General features: G+C 37.6%; 1 protein-coding gene across 4 annotated transcripts in view; it reads right to left on the minus strand.

Moving 5' to 3' along the window:
- Positions 1 to 22,469, minus strand: part of ETV1 (ETS variant transcription factor 1) — an 88,273-nt gene that overhangs the window by 60,081 nt on the left and 5,723 nt on the right. For all 4 annotated transcript variants that reach the window (XM_016218855.2, XM_016218852.2, XM_016218856.2 and 1 more), the window contains exon 5: positions 16,167 to 16,220. In XM_016218855.2, the coding sequence (XP_016074341.2) occupies positions 16,167 to 16,220 (54 nt within the window). The remainder of the gene's footprint in view (positions 1 to 16,166; positions 16,221 to 22,469) is intronic.

A 22,469-nucleotide genomic window follows, 5' to 3' on the forward strand; every position in this document is an offset into this window, starting at 1 on the left:
TGTAAGTAATAATACAATTCCTAAAATCAAGTGACTGTAAGCCATAGTTTTAAAACAGTTTGGTCTGTCAAACCACTTTTTTTTCCCAATTGGTAGTCATAAAGACAGTGTTTATACCCTTTCAAAGGAAATACTTAGAGCGCTCTGCACACACAGCCCCCACGCAAACCAGAGAACGAACGTGGCCTTCCACAAATGTATATAATGTATTTGCTGCTATATTTGTAGAGTTTCCTACTTTTTGGTTGGTAATGGAAAGAAGAGTGAATTTAGTTTTTGGAGAACCCATCTATTCATTTTATTATACTTAGGGATGAAATACTACCAGCATGTAGCACACAGCAGGAATGGGACCACAGAGCAATTTTTTCATTTCTAGGCCTATCAAATGCAATAATTTTGAATTCTTTTTAACTGCATTATTGGCATTACTGTCCTGAAACTGTTACTGTGCTTACAAAATCCTGTGCTCTCAAAACAATACTTATATTAAATAGGTAGTGACAATTTCTTACTTCCATAGAGCTACTGAGTTATCAAACACTAACCTGTGTGCCAAAATCTTGACATAAAACTTCTCATTTAACCATTACATCAACCCATTTACTTTCTCCTTTGACTTACAAGTCTTTTTTATTTTTTTAATGTATCTTTATGGATTGTAGAGAGAGGAAGGGAGAGACAGAAGCATCAATGATGAGAGAGTCAATGATCGGATGCCTCCGGCACACCCCAACACGCCCCCAACTGGGGATCGAGCCCGCAACCTGGGCATGTGCCCTGACCGGGAATCAAACTGTGATCTCCTGGATCCTAGGTCGCTGCTCAACCTCTGAGCCACACCCAGCTGCGCTACTGACAAGTCTTAAAGATGTTAGATAATTAGTTCAAGATCACAAATATGGTCATTGAACCATAGACATACTGGGCTCCAAAGCTGACATGCTGCCCGTAAGGTTATAGCTACTTTCAGATCTTTACTTCAGTCCTGAACAATCCTCTGATGTTAGTAATTCTAGATTTTTATTGTTCTTTTTTAAGGTGCAGCTAGAATCTATTTTTCTTAAATTTAGCATGCAGAGTCCAATTGTTGGGTCAAACATATCCGGTCTGGTAGAAGTTCAGCCACCGCTTAATAATTGAGTAGTAGCTATTTTATAAGGATGATCTTAGGTCATTCACAATTTAAGCAGACAATTACTTTTGAATGAGCTTCCAGAGGCCATTGAATACAATTTCACTGCAAGTTGTGTTACAGCAAAGGTCCCGTCGATTAATTTTTATTATTTAAATAAGAGATGATCATAAAATTAGCACCCTTCTAATATAGTTCCCATCTTTATTATTGCTATTTAGTGAAATTTTATCTTCAGGCTGAGTGAACACTATAATTATTATTGCTTTGCATTGTAAAGTTTGCATCTTAATTGAAAAATTAACACTTTTTGCCTTTCAGTGAATGCATCAGCTTCAAAATCAACAAAAACACTGAAGATGCGGGCAATTTTCTAGAACCACAAATTCGGGTGTCCTTGATCAACCAGAGTGCATAACCTGTAATCATAAACATCAGATGTTAACTGATTCTATAACCAGGCCTGTATCCAAATACCTAATATTTTCAGTTCAACTTTCTATTCATGAATACGTACTTACTGTCAAAAATGACAGTGGTTTAACGAACAACGCTTCTGAGTGTCCCCTGATAGTATCACAGTGGATATGCACCAAAGTACTTCGTGTGGTCAACAAAAGAAGGTCAAATTATTCTTATAATTATTTTACAGTATATGAAGATACAGCCTATAAGTTGATACCTATAGATATAATTTCTGAGCATAGGAAAAAACCACCACAGAAAGTTAAGGTGACCAAAATGAATGCACTTATAATACATAATATGAATTATGCATTTTGCACATTTCATATATATTTGTGTATATATATACTAAAAGCTTATATAGAGATAGAGTGTTTTCTATATGCCAGACAAATATATTTCATATAAATTTACATAAGTTAGCCTAATACTTAAATTACTCCAGGGCAGCGATTTTGAACCTTTTTCATCTCATGGCATGCATACACTAATTACTAAACTTCTGTGGCACACCAAAAAATATGTTATATTTCTTGACGATCTGACAAAAAAATAGGTATAATTTTGACTGATTTACAAAAAAAAATAATAATAGGAATTGCCTACCCTTTTTGCTCCAAAGTGGCTTCTTTAAAAATCCAGGTGCCTATACTTGTATATAAGGATTTCTGGTACCAAGAATTAACTAATCGGACACAACCTTATTATACCACTAAGATGCAACTCTATTATATGACCTATATATTTATGGTTTAAGAAAGGGCATTTATACCAGATGGCTATTGCTATGTTGGCTGTTGTCACTTTTTTTTAGTTGACAATCTAAAAGAAAAGAGGTCAGTGCCCCTGACTAAATAGTCAGGTATTGCAAGTTTTAAAAATTGTTGCAGCACACCAGTTGGAAACTGCTGCCCTAGAGGAAAGTAACATTATTATTCCTGTTGTAAACGGGGAAACTGAGGCACAATGGTCTTAATTTGCTTCTACAAGGTCACACACCTAGTAAAATGCAGAAATGTGAATTCAACCGTCTTAGGTACAATGCCTTGCTCTTATGCAGCACACTCTATCCAGTCCCCTGAAAGAATCACATCATGTTTATATTATGTGGCTTTAGTTTCTGCAGTATTAATACTATAAAAGAGCATCAATAGATATTTTAAAAAGTAGTTTCAGACAAAATGCCAAAGGCGATGTTAAATCAACCTCAGTGTAATATTAGCAAATGTTCCTGGCCAAATGACACAATACCTAAAGATAAAGTGTCCCAAACCAAAATTTAAAAATCTTATTTTGAGAGCATTATTTTGTTAAGCAAACTCTCAGGATTCCTAAAGCTGAAGGCTTATGTATACACAGGACTTAACCACACTTCTACAATTCAAAGCATGAAGATTTTCATAGAGTAATAGGGAACTTAGAGGGCTGTCTAGTCCTCCCTTGCTTTCCATATGTGTTATTCTGTACAATATGTTATAAATTAGAGGAACTTTATAAACAATAAGAAATATTTTTAAAGTTTACCATTTTTCCTTAATTTATTATATTATACAAATATACAAACTTATGTATGTGTACAGGGCATGTGGCAAAAATACTTACATGTATTTTATTGACTTGCATAGTCTTAGCATTTCAATGAATGACTGGTTAGCACATTTTGCTGGAACGTGAACAAGAGGAAATGTTACAAGCTGAGTCTTGGTTCTGTCATTCGCGGCCTGTGAGGCTTTGGGCATCTCAATAAACCTGTACGAGTCTTGTCTGCCCTGCCTACATCCCAGGGCCACTGTGAGAAGCAGATGAGATGTGGGATGTGAAAATGAACCCTAAATTGAATTCTAAATTGCTAAACAAACATAAAGGATTAGTATTATCACAAAGGCTGTTTTTATCTTACATTCTATAGCATCTAGCATAATGCCTGGCACTATGCATGTCTGTTAGCTTTATTTTTCATTATGGGGGGAAAAAAACCCATTGTAGAAATTTAACCAAATGAGCAAGCTGTGTTTTAGCAGAATAAAAATGCCCAATCTTCAGATTCTAAAACTATTATCCATTTAACTATAAAATATGAAAATAAGAGATTTTTTTTTCTGATTTTATAATCACAGCATTTGTACCTATTTCACTATGTTTACAATTATTGAAATTTTATGTTAGGAGTTTAGGAGGCATTTTAATATCAGTCCTAACAAAAAAGGTTTTAGATATTTAGAGAGAGAGAGGTTTGCTGATGATTAGAATTTGACAAAAATTTTAAGTGAGAATGCATTATTTTAAATAAAAAACAGATGGAGCTATTTGTATATGCGGATCTGCTCATGTGTACATCACACACATAAATTCGTATGACTGCCTCCAAATGTACATTAGAGGATAGGTCTATACGTTCCATAAGCACATTACCCAAACCTTCAGAAACTGCCATTTAAAGGCTAAGGGCCTAACTTTCCACTCTGATCAATGGAACAGCTTTATCACAAGATGGGATGACTGAAGTTTATTGATTAGCTGATAACCTTCTAATGCACCAGCCTTTAATCTACAATAAAACAGTGAATGAAAGCAGAGCTTTCAGAAAGGGCAACAGGGTTTGATTACTCCAGAAGAAAACAAGAAGGTGGAGAGGCTCAGGGAGGCAAAAACATCCAGAAAACCAGAGCAATGACACCCAGTGACTTGGCTTTCCCTGAGGCCCCGTGAGTTGAGACAACTGTGTCACCTGCCATTCTAGCTTCAGTGCCAACGAGAGAGTCGGATCAAATCAGCAGAATCAGGCTGCTGTGTCCAGAAGGACCAGGAAAAACAACCTCGAACAGCAGTAAAAGTTCATTTCACAGCAGGACCGCCATTTCAAAGGGAAAGCTCACACTATTAAGGGGTTTATTTCAACATTATCCATACATCTTGATGCTCACAACTCTGTGGCTGGAAGGAAATCTAAGAGCATCCTACGGTTAAGGGTTAATGTCAGTGTAGAAAAGTTCAGGGGGAAAAGTACACAAAGGGGGAAGTACCTTTCTTTCTGATCAAAATTTATCCAGAAATTTACACTGATTTATAAAACCCGATCATGCTTCCTGTGAAAAACGGAAATAACAGGAAACGAAGATTCATGTAGAGATACACTAAAATTGGTAAAGGAGGTAAACAAAAGCCTGGCATAAAGATGTATCAACTGAATTCATTCCCTCACCCAAAACATATATGCTTGTGCTAGTGAGGCAGCAGAGTTTAACCATACTTCTGTAACGAGAAAATGGTTGAAAAAGTACTTCTTGTTCTGGTTTTACAAACAGAGATTCTGATAAAAGGTCACTAATAAGTGAAAGTATCTAGTTTCATTTCATTCTTATTTCTTTTTCCCCAACACACAAGTAAGATCATACGCTCTTTCTTTTGAAATCAGAGAAAGCCTAATAACCTTTATGAATTTCACTTTTTCAGCTTCAGAGTTTTGATGTCATTAACCTACAGTGTCTCTTCAAACCGCAGCTTTGGGGTTTCCGTGAATCGCACTACTACTTGAGGAATGCCAGGAGTACTACTGCTCTGGTTAGCAACTAGTACTCTACAAATACTTCTGCGGCTACTACAGCTATTACTGTCCTAATCATCCACACAGATCTTCCTCCCAGGGAGGAAAATGTGCCGTGTCTGAAACACGTCTGAGGTCAAAACCTGCACATAAACAACATGCAAATATACAGTGTTATCATAGATCTCTCAAGTTCTGGATAAGTAAGATAAATTTCTTTGAGGCAGGGAAGCAGAAGCAATGCAGCCTTGAGAATTGGCACAGTTCCCAATACCAACCAAGTTCTCCCATTTTGCTTTTCTATGACTATTAGCTCAAACAAGTCCACAAGACATCTTTTTTAATAAAAACCCCTAGTTACTGAATATTTTATGTCCTAGATTTCTCTCTACATAAAATGGGAACAATACCAAGTTATCCCAGAGTATTTGTGCTAAATAGAAATTACTGAGAAATGTATTGTGAATTTCAAATAATATTTATTAGAGAGCCCTACTCTGATAACTGATACTTAACCCTAATGTCACATAAATGCAAACAGTTTTCCATTACCTCTCAAAAGGAAATGAAACATGGGGAAATAAAAGCAGAGATGTGAATTATATTTCAAACAACTTAAGCCACCTGTGCATTAATACGTGTTTCTTCAAAAGACTCTAAAACCCAATAAGCTATTCATTCAATTCAATTCAATATTCACTGAATACCTACAACATGTGAATTATACAAGCATGAATAAGACGTGATCCATCATCCACAAGCCAGCTGAAATAGTATTAAAATTGAGATGTGTATAAAGCACTTATGGGCACACAGAAATCACAAATTCTGACCAAAATAATCAAGGAGTAATGACATCTGAACTGAATTTTAAAGGATGAATATAATCTTAAAAGATCGATATTCTCTCTTATATAATTATCATTAGAGTGCATCATTTTTAAAAAGCCATTAAGATACTCTTCAGAGTCCCCCATCGCAGGAATTCAGCATAGGCTAAGGGGATGCGAACAGACAGAGAGTCATCCACTGGGAAGTCCAGTGGCCACACCTCTGAGCTTTGTGCTTTTTGTGGAAATTAACAGAAAACTAAAAAAAAAGAGCACAATTTCTTCAGAATGTAATAGATCAGCATCTGAATACACAATAGTTATGCATACACACTGCCTCCTATATAATGTCACATCCCTTGACCTGGGATGAGTACGACTGCCAGCCATTCCCAGTTAAGAGTTTAAGTTTCATGAGAGCAGATATTTTTTTAATTTGTCAACCACTGTAGCAACAGTGCCTAAAGACAGCATGACACATAAGAGGCTCAAAATCTATTTGTTGACTAAATGAACTCTTAACGTCTTATAAACCTACTTATTTAGCATCCTCAAAAACTATATACAGGACCACAGACATGGAAGCATGAAACAGACTGGCAGATCTCCCAGAGAAGGCGGGAAGGAGGGTGGGAAGAGATTAACCAAAGAATTTATAAGCATATATGCACAGCCCATAGGCACAGACATAGACAGGGAAGGCTGGGGCAGGGAGGGAAATGAGTAGACAGGGCAGAGGGGGGAAATGGGAGCATCTGTAGTACTCTCAACAATAAAATACATTTTTTAAAAACTATATACAACAGTAGAAATATGTATAATAAATAGGATAAACTAAAATCTCAAGTAAAATAAGAATTGTTACACTGTTAAGATTCATTTTTCTTATTTTAAATTATAAAAATGAAGATAATGGACATGGCCCACAAGCATTCCAGGTTTTTTTCAAAATTCTCACCCAAGGATAGGTTTATTGTTAGAGAGAGAGGAGGGGGGGGAGAGAGAGAGAAAGATCAGTGTGAGAGAAACATCAATTGGTTGCCTCGCCTAAGTGCCCTGACGGGGAATCGAACCCTCAGGCTTTTGGTGTGTGGGACAATGCTCCAACCAGCTGAGCCACCAGGCGGGGCATTCCGGTTTTGCAAACAAAGATATCAATATAAGATTTCCCTACAATAAGACACACACAAAGGAACAATCACAAGTCAAGTCTCTCTACCGGAATCTAAAAATCGCTCCTAACAGGGCTGTAAAGCCAAAAACTAGCAGCAACTATGAGACAAACCTCTGAACGGTTTAACAAATGTGGCATCTATAGCAAAATGAACTTCTCTGCTACGCTTTAGATTTAAATAACATTGAAATAAGACTGCATACAAAATGATTACACAAACTTTCAAAGTTTCATCCGACATTGTACAAAAAGGGCTTTTAATCCCAGATAAATCGTCAATAATTGAGTTCTTGAGGTAACATTGCCCTCAGCTAAAGTCAAAGGCAAGTGGTAATTGTTGGGGAATAATTCATTAGATTTAAAAAGCAACCACATTAAACTAACCATTTTTACTTAGTAAGACACAGCACAACCTCTCATTAGAAGAAAATTCAATAACAGACAGAAGCAAATATGTCCTGTGCATATTAAGTACGTGCTTAATGTTATAAAAGAAAAATATAGGGAAAAGAATGGCATGAAACTCTTAAAAACACTAAAGGTATAATCATGACATAAAGATTCAATTTAGCTCAGGGTTTTTTCTTTTTTACATCTGATTTCAGGAGATTTACATATTCTCTGAAATGGTGGCCCCAGAAGGTACTTATTTTCGTGACTGCTTTGGCTTTATTTGCAAAAACTAACAAATGTGTTTGCTTTTTTGTTCACCACTGTCCATAAGTGTTTGTGTATATATTAAAAACACTGGAACAAAGCACACTTGGTTCCGCAAATAGGTTTCTACCTTCATCCTTAACCTAGTTTTCCAACAAATACTGTTTGGCTATTAGACTAATAAGTCCAGTTACTGCGTAACAACATGCTTATTTAATATTGAGTAAAGTTCAACCGAAGATGGCACAGATCGCTTTTCTCAAAATAATTTGTTACTAATTATAGGCAGGGTGAGTGGAAAGTATTTGTTGACATACTTCCTTTGTGCATATTTCTGAAGTCAATTTGTAGGATAATTTGTTTTGCTAAAGGCAGCATAGAAGAGGAAAAGTAAAATATGAAAGGATACGCTAAAAACTTAGGTTCAGATATATATCATTTTAGCTTTCAGCTATAAATGGAACAACATCCCCCATTTTGCAGGGAGGTTTTGTTTTGCTTTGTTTTTTTCCTGTTTTGTTTTTTTTGGTTTTCACTTTCACATTAAGTCTGAACTATCTACCTGAGGAAGAATGAACTAGTAAAACCAAAAATTTGGACAGGATCTATTAGAGCAGACTTCATTAAAATTGATGTAATTTTCAAGCTGTAACTATACCGTCACTTATAATAATTTCATTTCCCCATTATGGTTTTTCTAAAGTCCACTTTTAAATTCGAGCAAGAACTCACCATATTTAGAGGTTATCCTTTCTTTTTGTTCCCGGTGGGGAAAAGCGTCACGGGAAATCATAACATTGTCCTAGGCCTGACAGATTATTACCTTGTCCTGAGTAAATAAAGGTTAACTGACATGCCCAAGGTGTCTGAGTTAGACTTTGTTTCTTCAACTGAACTTGATCAATTCCAGGCAGGTGATCTAAAACAAAAATTCTCGCAAGATGTAGCGTTTTTCCCACTGGGTTTCTATTTTGATTTGAAAAATGTGTTGCTCGTGAAACAATCAAGCACTGCACTAAAGTGTCTGTTTTGCTGAAAAGGTAGCAGCTGGACTCTGTGACAGGCCTGGGGCAGCCTATCTGATGACAAGGCTTCCTACTGGATGCACCTGGAACAGGGTGGGCCCCCCAGTGCCTGATCCTAACCAACACTGGCAAGATTCAGTCTCCTAGGTGTCCTAAACTAGAAGTGATTCTAGCTGGACAGAGATCAGCGGTCTGCAGTGATTTTCTCATAGCTTTGGGTAAGAGAAAACAAGTAGTCTTTGGAACTGGAAAATACAAACAACTCTAGCAAAGACAAAAATAAAGAAACCATATTCATATACACTTCATTTTTAATTCCTTGGTATATTTAAATAATAAAATGACAATATGTTACTTATATAAACATTTCAGAGAGTCTATCTACTGCCTAATGAATTATAAATGTGTACGAATAGCAGAGTCCATCACATACAACTTCACTGCAAAAGAGTGACACTGCCGTCTTTATTCTACAAATCGGGAAACGACAGGCTAGGCGACACATCTAACCTTGTGCTCCACGGAAGGCCAGCATCAGAATCACCTAACAGCTCCTTAGACATTCGGGAGCCTGAAAAGTCAAACTCTCAACAGGACCGGGCCCGTGAAGCTGCGCTGGAACAAGCCTCCCAAGGGATTTTCACTCATTCTCAAGTGTGAGCAAGATTACTGGACTCATGTACCATGACCTAGCTGATGACTTTCAAAAAAATAATTAAAACGGGTCCAAAATGCTTCTCTCTCTGAATAGGGCAACTGATAAAACCTAAAACTGATAAATCAAGAAGTTGTAGTACAAACATATCATTTAGTACGTGGGACAATTAAAAATGAGGGGAAAAAAATACCTGTGTCTAGAGAACAGGACTGTGTGGGATGGGGAATGATCCTATTTGTGTGTTTTTTCTGACTCTTTGAATATATTACTTTAATAAATTATTTAAACTGTAAAAAAGAAAAAAAGAAAAAGACAAGAAAACACAGCATCAAACAGACCAACACAACAATAAAAAGCACACGAAGGACACAGAACCTTCAAGAGCTGACTATTGCTTAAATCTCAGGCGTGCTATCTCAGCTGACGGTAGCAGACAATTCATCTTTGAGTGGATAGTTTGAGTCTGACTACAGGCACGTTTAAATATGCCTCAAAATATTTTTTTAAAGAAGGAAACAAAACACAGTAACAAATTTATGCTCTCAAATCCCAGAAATGTTACTCCTCTCTCCATGTGTGCTCAACTTCTGGTAAAAACAATCAGGGGAATTAAAGACAAAGTCTTTCTGGCCAGTCGTATTCAAAAGGTTAATCAGGCAAGAAAGGTTTCTAAATTAGTATTGAAAAGTAAACTTATAAAAAGTACTCATATGTGCAGAAAGGAACAGAGTGCAATAATGTAGTTTAGTAGAAAGGCAGAAAACTAGGAAACCCAGATCAGATGTAGAACTTTTCTCTCTGGGGCAAGTCCATGTTAATATAAAAGAAATCATTCAGTCAGGGTCTGCAAAGAACTGTCTGATTTCAGCTTTTTAAAGAGCAAAGTTGTAACAGTAGCTTAGCATATTTTTCCCCACTTCGTTGTTTAAAAAGACCCAAAATACTATTCTTTTTTAAAAACTGCATGCCTAAAAAAATGAAGCATAGCAATGACTTATTTACTTGAACAAAGTGTCACTGTGTAATAGTGCTTTAAACAGTTGAGTCCCCACGCACCAATTTGTCTTAATTATTTTCAGATGGATCGCTAGGATTGTATTATTACAAATTTCAGTTCAAGTATAGAAATTTGCAAACTTTTTTATAACTAACTTTATAAATATATCAGAGTTAAGGTTATTATTAGCTTAATGACATATTCTCCTTGATGTACATTCCAGTGTTCTTTCTCAATTGTAAGAGAAAGGAGAAAAGTTACAAAGATCTATCCTGCTGGGTGTTTTGCAAAACCCTGGCTCTGCCCGGGGACTGTCCTGGCAGGATGCACTGTGTAAATGTGAGCATCAACTATCATGTGAATCACTGCAAACACCGAAAGGTACAAATGGAAACAAACTAGTTAGAAACATAGTAACACCTAATTTTGTAGTGAAGAAATAAGAGGTGGTCGACTTAAAAACAGTAGTCCTATAACTAAATTTAAAGTATATCATTTAAAACATAACCTTATTGATGTATTTCATTAAAAACAAGATTTAGAAAAATTCAGTTTGTATATAAATTTGTATCTACTTTGGAAAAATAAGGCTCACCTAGGTTCCAAATACTTTTTAAATTCTCTTGTCTGAAGAGAGTTCTGCTTCCTGTAGACTAAAGCACGTCCTAAAGCAATTCTTTTTTTTTTTTTTTTTTTCTTAGCAGAGTGTCTGAGTTCTGAAAAGGTTTGTTTGTAAGAAACAATTTGCTAGAGCCCGTTTGTTTCTCTTAGCCTTCACACGTATCCTAGGATGCACTTATAGGGAGTTGTTTGCTTATTTGTTTGTTTTCATCTGTTTTTAAGTGTCTGTTAGTAAGCTACAGTGTACATCCTTAAGATTCTAGTTTTACAAGTGATATATTTTTTTAAACAAAAATAAAGAATGCTCGAGAATGTTTTTCGAAAGTACCCAACTGTTACGGCTTGATCTCACTTTCACAATCTCTGACTGCTCTGTCCTCTACTCTCCTACAAGGATTTATCCCTGTTACAATCAAATGTATGTTCCATAATCCGGTGTTGAGCAGAATTTAGCAGTTCACCCTCCTAACCTACATTTACCAAAGGGCTAAAGCAATAAAAGCAAAAACAGAAGCATTTTATTTGATTGCGGCACGTAAGGAAATCTGATTATTCACGTTTGAAAAGAGAGCCCCATAGACTTTATAGACGGGCCACCCAGGGCGAAGGGAGGTTCTTTCTATTCCTAGAGACAGGATCCCTCTGCGCCACTAAGCTACTCCCAGACAGCCGAGAAGCACACACTTGTAAAGGGCACTTCGGAGACAATATAAGCTTTCAGTTCCAATATTCGATAACCTTCTCCATCCAGAAATCCTCCTTAGAATCTAATCCATACACCCTACTCCTCTTTTTAAACCATTTCCCGCTGGTTCCGTCCGGAATGAAGACTGAAACGAGCTGGCCACTACCGTCGGAACAACAGCCCTTTATGCCAGCGAAAACTTGAAATAAAGCTCACCTGTACCTTCTTTTTATTAGACTCTTCCAGATCTCTTTTCGCCTTTGTTTGTAAGTTTCCTTTCAATTTACGTGTTTTATTCACAAGTCCCAGAGCCATATTTGTGAAACCGTAAATACTCACGAATTGAAGGAAATAAAACTTCAGCATTCTGAAAATGTTTGGTTAACCATTCACGGTTTCGGCCTATTCCCCCCCCCCCCCCAGAATGAGACTAAATGAATTGCTTTAAGGCACGATCATATGTTTCTATCTTAAGGAGGGAATTAGGACTTTCAAAATACCTAGATGAAAATAAGCTCTAAGGAGCTGACCATGATGATGATGAGAATTTTACTTCTTGTGCCTCTAGAACAAGCAGGACATGCTGCATGTGGCAGGCTCCCAACCCTTGGGCATCCACAGCCCTCTTGGAGGAAGACGAGTATCTAAGACATTATGATGTAACAAACACGAGAGACTAGGGGTTCGAGCCTAGCTCTGCAGGGTAAGGGTGGCAAAGAAAAGGCCGAGAAAGATTTCAATGAGATGAAGTCTAAACTGAGTCTGGAGTAGGAGGTTCACCCGGCTGCAAAGCGAAGGCAAAACCTGTTAAAGCGAAATGAACAGGCGAAAAGGCAAAGAGTTGACTGTGTGTGAAGAGCTGAAAGGCTCCATGGGCTCCCCCCCAGACAACAGGGAGGGATGGGTGCCAGGCCGGCCGGAGTTGAAGCTGAGACGGCATCGGGGCTTAGCTTATAGAACCAAGAATTAGGGCTCTGTCCTGAAGGACGTCTCGGGAGAGAAGTAGCAAAGTCAGACGGTTGATGCCTCTGCAGAGAGTGGACGGGAGGGGGGGGAAGCTGAAGGCAAGGACGCCCCTGGAAAGGCCGGTTCACAAGCTCCGTCGAGGCAGAATGTGGGTGTGAACTAAGGCAGTGAACAGGGAAGGGCATGAAATCAGGGTAATTTTAAAAGGTAGAACCGACAACTTGGTAAGCCATTTAAGGGTAATGGTAAAGAACTGGGAGGACTGGGGAGCAATCAAAGGTTTCCATCGTGGGGGGCGATGTCATCAGCTTAGAAAGGCAACAGAAGTAGGAGATGCTGCTGGTCAGGGAAAGGAATGATCTCAACACTGGCCTTGCCGAGTGTGACCGGTCTGTGGGCCAGCACACTGAAGGCTGAGCACACTGAAGGCTGAGCACACTGAAGGCTGAGCACACTGAAGGCTGAGCACACTGAAGGCTGTGTACACTGAAGGCTGAGCACACTGAAGGCTGAGCACACTGAAGGCTGTGTACACTGAAGGCTGAGCACACTGAAGGCTGTGTACACTGAAGGCTGAGCACACTGAAGGCTGAGCACACTGAAGGCTGAGCACACTGAAGGCTGAGCACACTGAAGGCTGTGTACACTGAAGGCTGAGCACACTGAAGGCTGAGCACACTGAAGGCTGAGCACACTGAAGGCTGTGTACACTGAAGGCTGAGCACACTGAAGGCTGAGCACACTGAAGGCTGTGTACACTGAAGGCTGAGCGCACTGAAGGCTGAGCGCACTGAAGGCTGAGCGCACTGAAGGCTGAGCGCACTGAAGGCTGAGCGCACTGAAGGCTGTGCGCACTGAAGGCTGAGCACACTGAAGGCTGTGTACACTGAAGGCTGAGCACACTGAAGGCTGAGCACACTGAAGGCTGTGTACACTGAAGGCTGAGCACACTGAAGGCTGAGCACACTGAAGGCTGTGTACACTGAAGGCTGTGTACACTGAAGGCTGAGCACACTGAAGGCTGAGCACACTGAAGGCTGTGTACACTGAAGGCTGAGCACACTGAAGGCTGTGCACACTGAAGGCTGAGCACACTGAAGATGGGGGTTGCTGTGTAAAGGCTGTTTCATGCCAACACCCAGCTGAGGGCTGAGAGGCTGTGTCCTTCCACCTGCACGAGGACCCCGTGGTGGACCGGGGCAGAAGGCCAGTAGACCGGGCAGAGTGGAGACCCCGGCCAGAGATCACAGTGCAGGAGACACAGCTACGCAGAACTGCGCTGGCCACTACAGTAGCCAATAGCCACGTGTGTCTATATAAAGTCAAGATGATCACATTTAAAAATGCACTGCAGTCCCATTAGCCACATTTCATGCACTCCATGGCCACTGCGGTCAGCGGCTACTGTACGGAATGGGACAGATACAGGTTCTCCCATCATCACAGAAAGTTCTAGGGGACTGTGCTGCCGTTAACACACGTGAGATAAGCGGAACAGTTTGGGGACAGAACCCCAGGAAAGAGAAGGCAAGGAAGGCGAGTGGAGTGAGAGGGAGGAATCAGAGGAGTAAAAAGAGAAAGGGGGGGGAAATCATACCACTGTGACCAAGAGCAGAGAGTTCAAGGAGACAAAATAGTGAACAGGGAAAACTAAAAAGTGGTCAATTTAGAAAAGGAGTTAAAAAAGAACAACTTTAAGGTAGTTATTTTACCCTGGCATTTGGCATAGTGTTGGAATCATTACCAATTTTTCAGATGTAAAATGACTCAATGAGATGAATGCTCCCACTCAGATGACAGGTTTAGCTTTTAGAAAGAACTCAGAACCCCACAGGAAGGGAAATGTTGGAAATATGACCATTCCCTTCCCACACTTTAATGAAGGGGAGGCCTTGCCTAGCCCTCAGCTATCCTTAGCTATCATCCTTCTGGGAGTTTCTAAGAGTCTCTAATTAAGGTCTAAATCATTGCTGTATAGGTTTCTTGAAATCGAATATCTAATAATTATATTCAGACATCAAGCAACACACAATTCTCTGCTCATATCAAAAATCAAGCTGATAGAACAGCAGTTACCAGGGGCTGGGGGCAGGGTTGGGGGGGAGCGAGGAGTCATTTTTTAGTAAGTGCTACAGAGCTTCACTATGGGGTCATGAGAAAGTTCTAGAGATGGGTAGTATTGATGTTTGCACAACAATGTGAGTGCCACTTAACTGCACATTTAAAAATCGTTAAAATGGCAAATTTTCTGTTATGTGTATGTTACCACGAAAGGAAAAACTATTTTTAGTGAAGCTGACCTAAAGCATTTAAAATGCGAGAGACTCTGGAAGAAACCTCTTACAAGTCTTGACACACAGGACATTGAAGATACCAAACATAAGAGTTGAAAACAATGCTCACAAACATCTGGTCCTTGAAGTAACTTAGGTATTTGTGTTAGATTTATGATATTAGGTGTGAAATATGGGTTTGATAAGTTGCAAGGTGATACCGCCCCTTGTGAAAATGTCAGTGGTCTAGGAAAATGAAACAAGTTAGAGCTTTAAAAATGGTGCTAACAGAGCAACAATGTATTCGATCAGTTTCATAATCAAGATGGAATTTATACCCTTTTCTTTACTATTTGCACCTCAGGTCAATAGCCTGCAGAACAGCAAAGCATAAATATCAGAAATAATCACTCCCCCCTCTCCCCCCCCCAGGTAACCATGTTTGCAGCACAGGCCAAATGCTCACTCTGCAATTATTAGGAGGGAGAGGAACCAAGAATCACTCCTCACGCATTCTCTGACATTCAGGCCTGGCAGCAAGACTTAAGGAAAGAAACACTGAAGGAATCCTAAGAAAAGGCAATGGCTGCTTCCATTTCTGTTACTGCAACCAGGGACAGAAAACAAGGCTAAAACTTAAATCAACGCAGGCAAAAGTTCATTCATGAATGCAAAAAAAACAATAAGCCAATGAATGCCTGGCCCAGAATTTTTATAAGTTACATAGTAATAATTTCATACGGACTTTAACTACTGACTGTCTCCCATCAGCATCCAGACTTTTCCTTGTGAACATCCCGAGAAACTGGAAGTAACCACTTGCACATTGATGGATCTCCCCCCCTCCGTTTCTTCTCCAAGGATACTGACCAAACACAGGGAACAGGACCATCTTTTAATTAAATCAATTTTCCTTAGCTACTGTTTGGAGCTCTGTTCAAATCATACAGGGATTCTACTTCTAATGGTGTCCCAAGGTGACAAATAAAATCACCTGGTGAATGCAAGCTAAAAAGGCATTGACACAATGCAAGAACAGACACTGGAAGTGGAAACAAACCAAAGAGAAAGAATGAAAGAAGGAAGGAAGGAAGGAAGACAGAGAAAAATTAAGTGATGAGTCAAACTATACTTACAACTTTCAGCCTGATAGTCTGGCACAAACTGCTCATCATTGTCAGGTACCTGAGCTGAAGGAAAAAAAAAAAATTGAAAAAAAAATTAAGAGAAAAGCTGCCAAGACATAAGGAATGTCAAGTAAGATCTTTCTTCCATGTCAGATATTTTTAGGCTGAGATAAAATGTACTATTATTTGCCAATGAGTTTCTATTTGAAATGGTATTGACAGCAATACTTTGGAGGGGAGGCAGAAGAGATCACTGATGTCAACTAGAAAACATGTATGTCAGAAATATAATGGTGGCAGTCCCTCTGGATTTCACCTGCCGGTAGAAAAGACACGTTCAAAATAAAGGAAGCCATAGCATTTCTATTACCTGCAGTGTTTTTTTGCAGGTAAAAGGCATACGTTTAAAGTAAAAGTTTTTCCAATTTACCCACTGCCAGTGCTTAAGCAGCCCATTTAAAGTAACCACATAATTCTTTCCAATAACGTGCAATTATTACACACATTTCTCTGCTTTCTAGAAATGTCTGATTTTGGTAAGTTTCATCTACTGCAAATTAGACTCCCATAATTTAAAATGTTTGCCCTAACTTTGGCCAAAATATGCAACAAAGTCTCTTAAATTCTTGTCACTAATTTTGGTCATCTGTTATAAAATGTTATATAATTCAATGATTATGGTGATAATAAAACAAATAAACTCCATCTTTAAGTGCAAAATATTTTCCTGGTCACTATTTAGCAGTAACAAAAAGAGTATCACTATTTCATCAGTCCTAATGTCAAATGACTTCCCTATTTTTAGTGAGGAAAAAATTATGGAATAGTAAGGACTTGATGCATTTGGCAACAATCAAAACACAAGTAAACGTTTTCAATTTTACACTATTTTCATCATGGTCGATTTAGACATCGAAATAACCTGTTCCAATTCGACAGAGTATCACAAAAACAAGTTCTCACATGCACACAAATGGGTACACTCACACATATACAAACTACATAAAACAGAAGTTAGGTTACTTTTAATTTGGTAAAAGCATGATGAGTGATCACCCTAATTAAGTTTAGCTGGCATCTGATTAGCTAGTATTACTTTACTAATATTATGTAATACTGAAACTTTTTATCCAATCAAGTCATATTTAAACAGATGTCAATTGATTTTTTAGAAAGAGCCTATTCTGTACGGGGGAAATGATTATTAAAATAATCAGTCTCTGTTAAAAAAAGTTTTGGGTTGCTAATTCAATTAAGAAAAACTGTACATAAAAAGAAATTCTATATTTAAAAATTCTAATAAAAAAGGATTACAACATACTAATTAAAGGTTCTTTTTACCAGCTTATTTAATAATATTTTTTAAAACAGAATTATTTGGCTAAATAAAATTTATGTTATATTATTAAGAACAGAACCAATGATAATGTTGCCTATTATCAAAATATCAGCAGTCTGACATCCATTTTCTAAAAACTTCTTCTGTACACTAATACTTAAGCTTATTAAAAACAAGTCCCATTCTCTGCCACAAAATGAAACCAAACAAATTAAGAACGTTTTCCAAATGATGACTGATGCCTGCTTCTTCAGCCTGTATTTGAAGAAGTATATTATCTTCCTATTCCACTAATATCTGATACTTAACTAACTAAAGTCATGCAAACTCCAAATAGAATCTATGACTTGCTAGCTATGTAAACTGCGTAACATTATTTAACCTCAGTGAACTCCATTTTTACTCATCAGTTTAATAGTGATAATAGAGATTCTCTGTGAGGATTAAATAAAGTATTCTAAATAAAATGCCAGAAAATGCCAAATACTCAAGAAATGTTATTTTCTTCTTTCCACCACCCACTCATTTTTTCCCATTTCACTCACAATAAAACTGCTTCAATCATTACCACGCAAGTTTAATACCTTTACTTCTAATGAATTCTATTGGACATGGAGAAAATGAACAGCTAAAATTTGTATATTAGCATTTTCTTAGCTATCAACATTTTTCTTGCATTGCAGTGAGCTTGAGTTTCCACATAGACTCACAAATTATAACTGGAGGAGTACCCTTTAAAATAAGTCTCCACACCAAAAAATTACAAAAATGTTTTTAATACCTATTTAATAAATAACAGCAGGTAGACAGAATCAAATCCCACATATTTTTTCCATCATATCCACATGTTTTGGTTTTCCTTCTAAATTAACAGCTAAACAGACATAACTATTGAGATGCAAAAATTATCAACCACAGCAATTATGCTTTTAAGAAGCCAACATTTACAAGAACCTAATAAAAATGTAATATCGTTTTACAGGAATAGTTAAAAATAGCTGCTGAGTAACAAAAGTATATTTGTAACTGAAGATGCTGGTATGAATGTCCTAAAGGCCAGACTTTTTTTTTTTTCTTTCCTTACTATCATAAGACAAAGTTGCAGCTCCACAATATATGTCACTTCAAGAAAGGCATGGAAATCTCTGATGGATGTGAGGTGTGTGTTGGGATATATATGCAAAGAAAAGGCAAAACTCTAAGAGCAGAAGAAACTAGAAGTTATCCCTCACAATTTTACAGAAAACAGCTGCATACTAGCAATTTCTAAGAAGAATAAAATTTGCTATTTCTGTTCTAACTCTTTAACATACCAAATAAGTACTTCACACTTATGCTTCAACGTATTACAGAATTTTAACAAAAAAACACATGACTCACATTTGTCACAGAAGCTAATCTTCAGAAACCCAACAGACCCAAAGCTGCAGGCCACTTAAATAGACAAAGACTCAAGTCTACCTCTAATTTGAAGTTAGAGTAAAAGGAAAGCAGTTAACAAAAAACACAAGTTGGATCTGGGCAAGGAAAATATGACAAAGTATTGCCACACTCGGAGCATACGTTTCCTTTCTTCCCCAAACTATAGCTGCCTGAAAATTTGTGACAAGTCATACTAACTGCAAAGTGGAAAATTAACAATAGAGGCCAGGCTAAAAAAAAAAGTGTATTTCCCCCCCCACCACCACTATCTATTATAAACTACGCTTGGAATAATCGCCTTTGAGGAATGAAAACGTTTCCACACACTCTGTAATTAAAGAGGAAGGGGAAGGGCAGGGAAGGAACAGGAGGAAGCATATACCAAAAGGCCAATAAAAGGCTTTCAAGAAGATTAAGCGTGTGGATTTTATTGGTAATAGCCCGAGCGGCTCTATCAGATCATTGCACGTTAATAGACAAGTTGCCATCAAGTCTCAGGACTTGGGCTTTAAAAGGAGAGTAGCTGCACTCTCAGCTCTTTGCTTTCCTTAGATTATTAGCCAAAGTTGTTTCTCTCTCTCTCTTTCCACATAGCAACACATATCACGATAAAGAAACTGATGAAAACAGTGATCATGACCCAGATGTCCCAGGATCCCTAACCCTCAAGTTTCATTTTAATATACTTTCTTAACATTTCCAAGGCGGGGAGGGGGGGGATGATTTTTAAGTAGTTTCCCTTTATTTTATGGGTATCTTCTATTTTAAGAGAAACCCAAGGGTTTCTCTTAAAGTGAGGGAGAAAAGTGGAAAAATTACAAATGAAACCGATGTCAAGTATAAAAGGGGTTAATGTTTAATTAAAACCAGTTCTATCCACTGTAACAATGACCCGGAGCCAAACAAGGCGGAAGATGTATGAGTCATTCTTTCTGCCCGTGAATGAGACAGCTGATCTCCTCAGCAATTCCTCCAGACGAGCAGGCAGAGCTGGAGTTCTGCCTCCATTCACAAAAACACAGTCCAGCATGAGCCATGTGGCCCAACCACAATCTTTTCAAGTCACACCCTTCCCGAGAGCTGGAGCAAGTCAACTTGAACTTGCAGCATAAACACAAGTTTACTGCTCTATCCCCAGCACCGTTCAGATCCACTAAGGTACACATTTAAAGAAACGACAAGTTTAAAATATGAATTCCATGCATTATACTTAACCCTTCCCACTTTGTAGGGTAACTTATCACAGATGCGTAAATGTAGAACACAAAAAAGGCAGGCAGGAAAGAGGCAAAGAGAAAAAGATGAAAGGATGGAAGGAGGGAGAAAAAGCTCTTTAAATATGCCTTTTTTTTTCTTCTTTTTCTGGCCTGTTATTCAAAGTTTCTGTATCCTAAGATTATAACAGATTACTGCTGATTTTGTAGTATTACACTTTGAACAAAGGGTTAAGAACAACTTTCTCCAAAGAAATTTAAAGTAAAAGTAAAACAAGAAAATCAACCTTCGCGTAGCGGTATTCTGTTCAGTGCTAAAATGAGGCTTCAGGCCATGGAATAAAATAATCATGAGGCCACTAAGCCTGTTTTTATACCACATCCGCTTTTAATATTAAAATGATTGTACCAATGTATAAGCATTAATTAATGCAGAAGTATAAACATATTCAAACAGACAAATAAGGGGGGGTATTTTCTCATAGCAGAAACATCTTTTAATACTTGATAAAGACATTCTATATGCTCTAAAAGAAAAAGAAAAAAAAGAGCAAGTTTTAGTTGTTTTTAGTCTCCAATTAGCTTCAATTCTTAACTCTAAACTGACCTATAGTGACGTAAAAACTTACGGAGAGCTCAGAGCTCGTTTCTAGCCAAATATTTTCTCTAGCACTACAGAGGTCTGATGATGATGATGATTTTTTTATTATAAGTTTATACACAGATCAAATGGAATAAAGTTACATCATAAACTTCAAAAAATTATACATTTTCAGTAACTGAACTAGAAAAGCTTAGCAATATTTCATAAACATTTATTACAGCCCTCTGGAAAAACTGTATTATGCTGGGAAAACAAATCCAAATTCTATTCTTGAAAAACATTTTTATTTTGCAAGTAGACCCTCGATGAAAGGTATTTATATAATTCCAATGAATATTTAGAAACACAATGCATCACTCTACCTGCTCTCTTTTAATCAAGTACAAAGGAGAAATATTTCACATTTTAGAGAATTTCCTGGTACAACGCAAAGAGGAGTAGCCCCCGGAAAAAAACAAAAAACTCTTGCTCAATTCTGAGAAATAGTATAGACTTCTGCAATCCAATGCTTAAATTTTCAATTCTTTTTTTTTGTAAACCTCATAAAAATAATGCCATTTTAAAGCTTTCAAACACACATCCGATTTATGTTCCTTTTTAAAAAGTTACAGTATAGTTTTTGAAAAACGAAAATACCTTACGATTGTTGAACACTGTTGGATGACAGTGTGTGTAACATGTTATTTAAGAAACTCTGTAATAAATGACTTTGAATATAAACAGTATCAGTCACTGGAGTGAATTGAGATAATATTCTCTACTTTTCCAAGTAGAGACGTCTCTACTTTTAAGTCAACCCTATTATTACTTGAAGGTCGCGTAAAACAAAAGAAAAAAAGAGCCTTATCTGCATGAGATAAGGACCTCTGGTGTAGAAAGGTTGTTCTTGGAGATAACACTTTGACTCAACCGTGGTGGCAGCCTGGAACCTGACTTACTACGACACCACTGGGAAAGATTTTACCCCGATGGCAGCGAACCAATGCTGACTTTTTCCCTTAATATGACTGAGGAAAGGGAATCTCAAGAACATCTGGGCTGACAGCAAAAATAACATTCAAAAGTAGCTATGGAGTTACATTAGGCATGTATGCAATGTATGATTCCTCTCTTGGTTGTGTTAGCAGGTAAGCTCTAATAACAAACTTTAGAAGAGTGAAGTCCTTTTAAAACTCAGTTTTATACCCTTCTCTTTCTGTCCCCTACACACAACAGGGTCCGTGGAACTACGAATTGCAGGACACCATTCGCCGAAGCGCCACTTAAAACAGGTTGTTAAGAATAAGACGTGGCCACGATGTGGACAAGATTGATATCTGAACTCATTATTTCGTGGGATCAAATAATTGAAATTGCCTTTCTGTCAGTAGCAATCTATTTCAAAAGACAAAGAATCAATAAAGAATTGTACATAGTTACTATTACAATATAAAATAGCTATAGCAAAATTCAAAATAGGCCTCTCTCTTTTTTTAACTGCTACTGTGTCACTGGAAACATTACCTTTTTAATTTTCTTCAGGATGAAATGTGGTTATTTTTAATAGTGGCATATATGTTAAAAATCTTTATAAACTGCAGTGTTAGTACTTGGAAAGTGATACTAATAAAAAGTTATAGTCTCCACAAACATATTTTTGATCTCTGGGAATGCATTTTATGAGAGAATGGAATTCTATTTTTAGAGATAACTAGTGAATTGAAAAAAACTGGTTCAAACCCCACCCTCAAATA

This window comes from Miniopterus natalensis, chromosome 10 (assembly GCF_054644295.1).
Source record: "Miniopterus natalensis isolate mMinNat1 chromosome 10, mMinNat1.hap1, whole genome shotgun sequence".
In the NCBI taxonomy this organism is placed as follows: Eukaryota; Metazoa; Chordata; class Mammalia; order Chiroptera; family Miniopteridae; genus Miniopterus; species Miniopterus natalensis.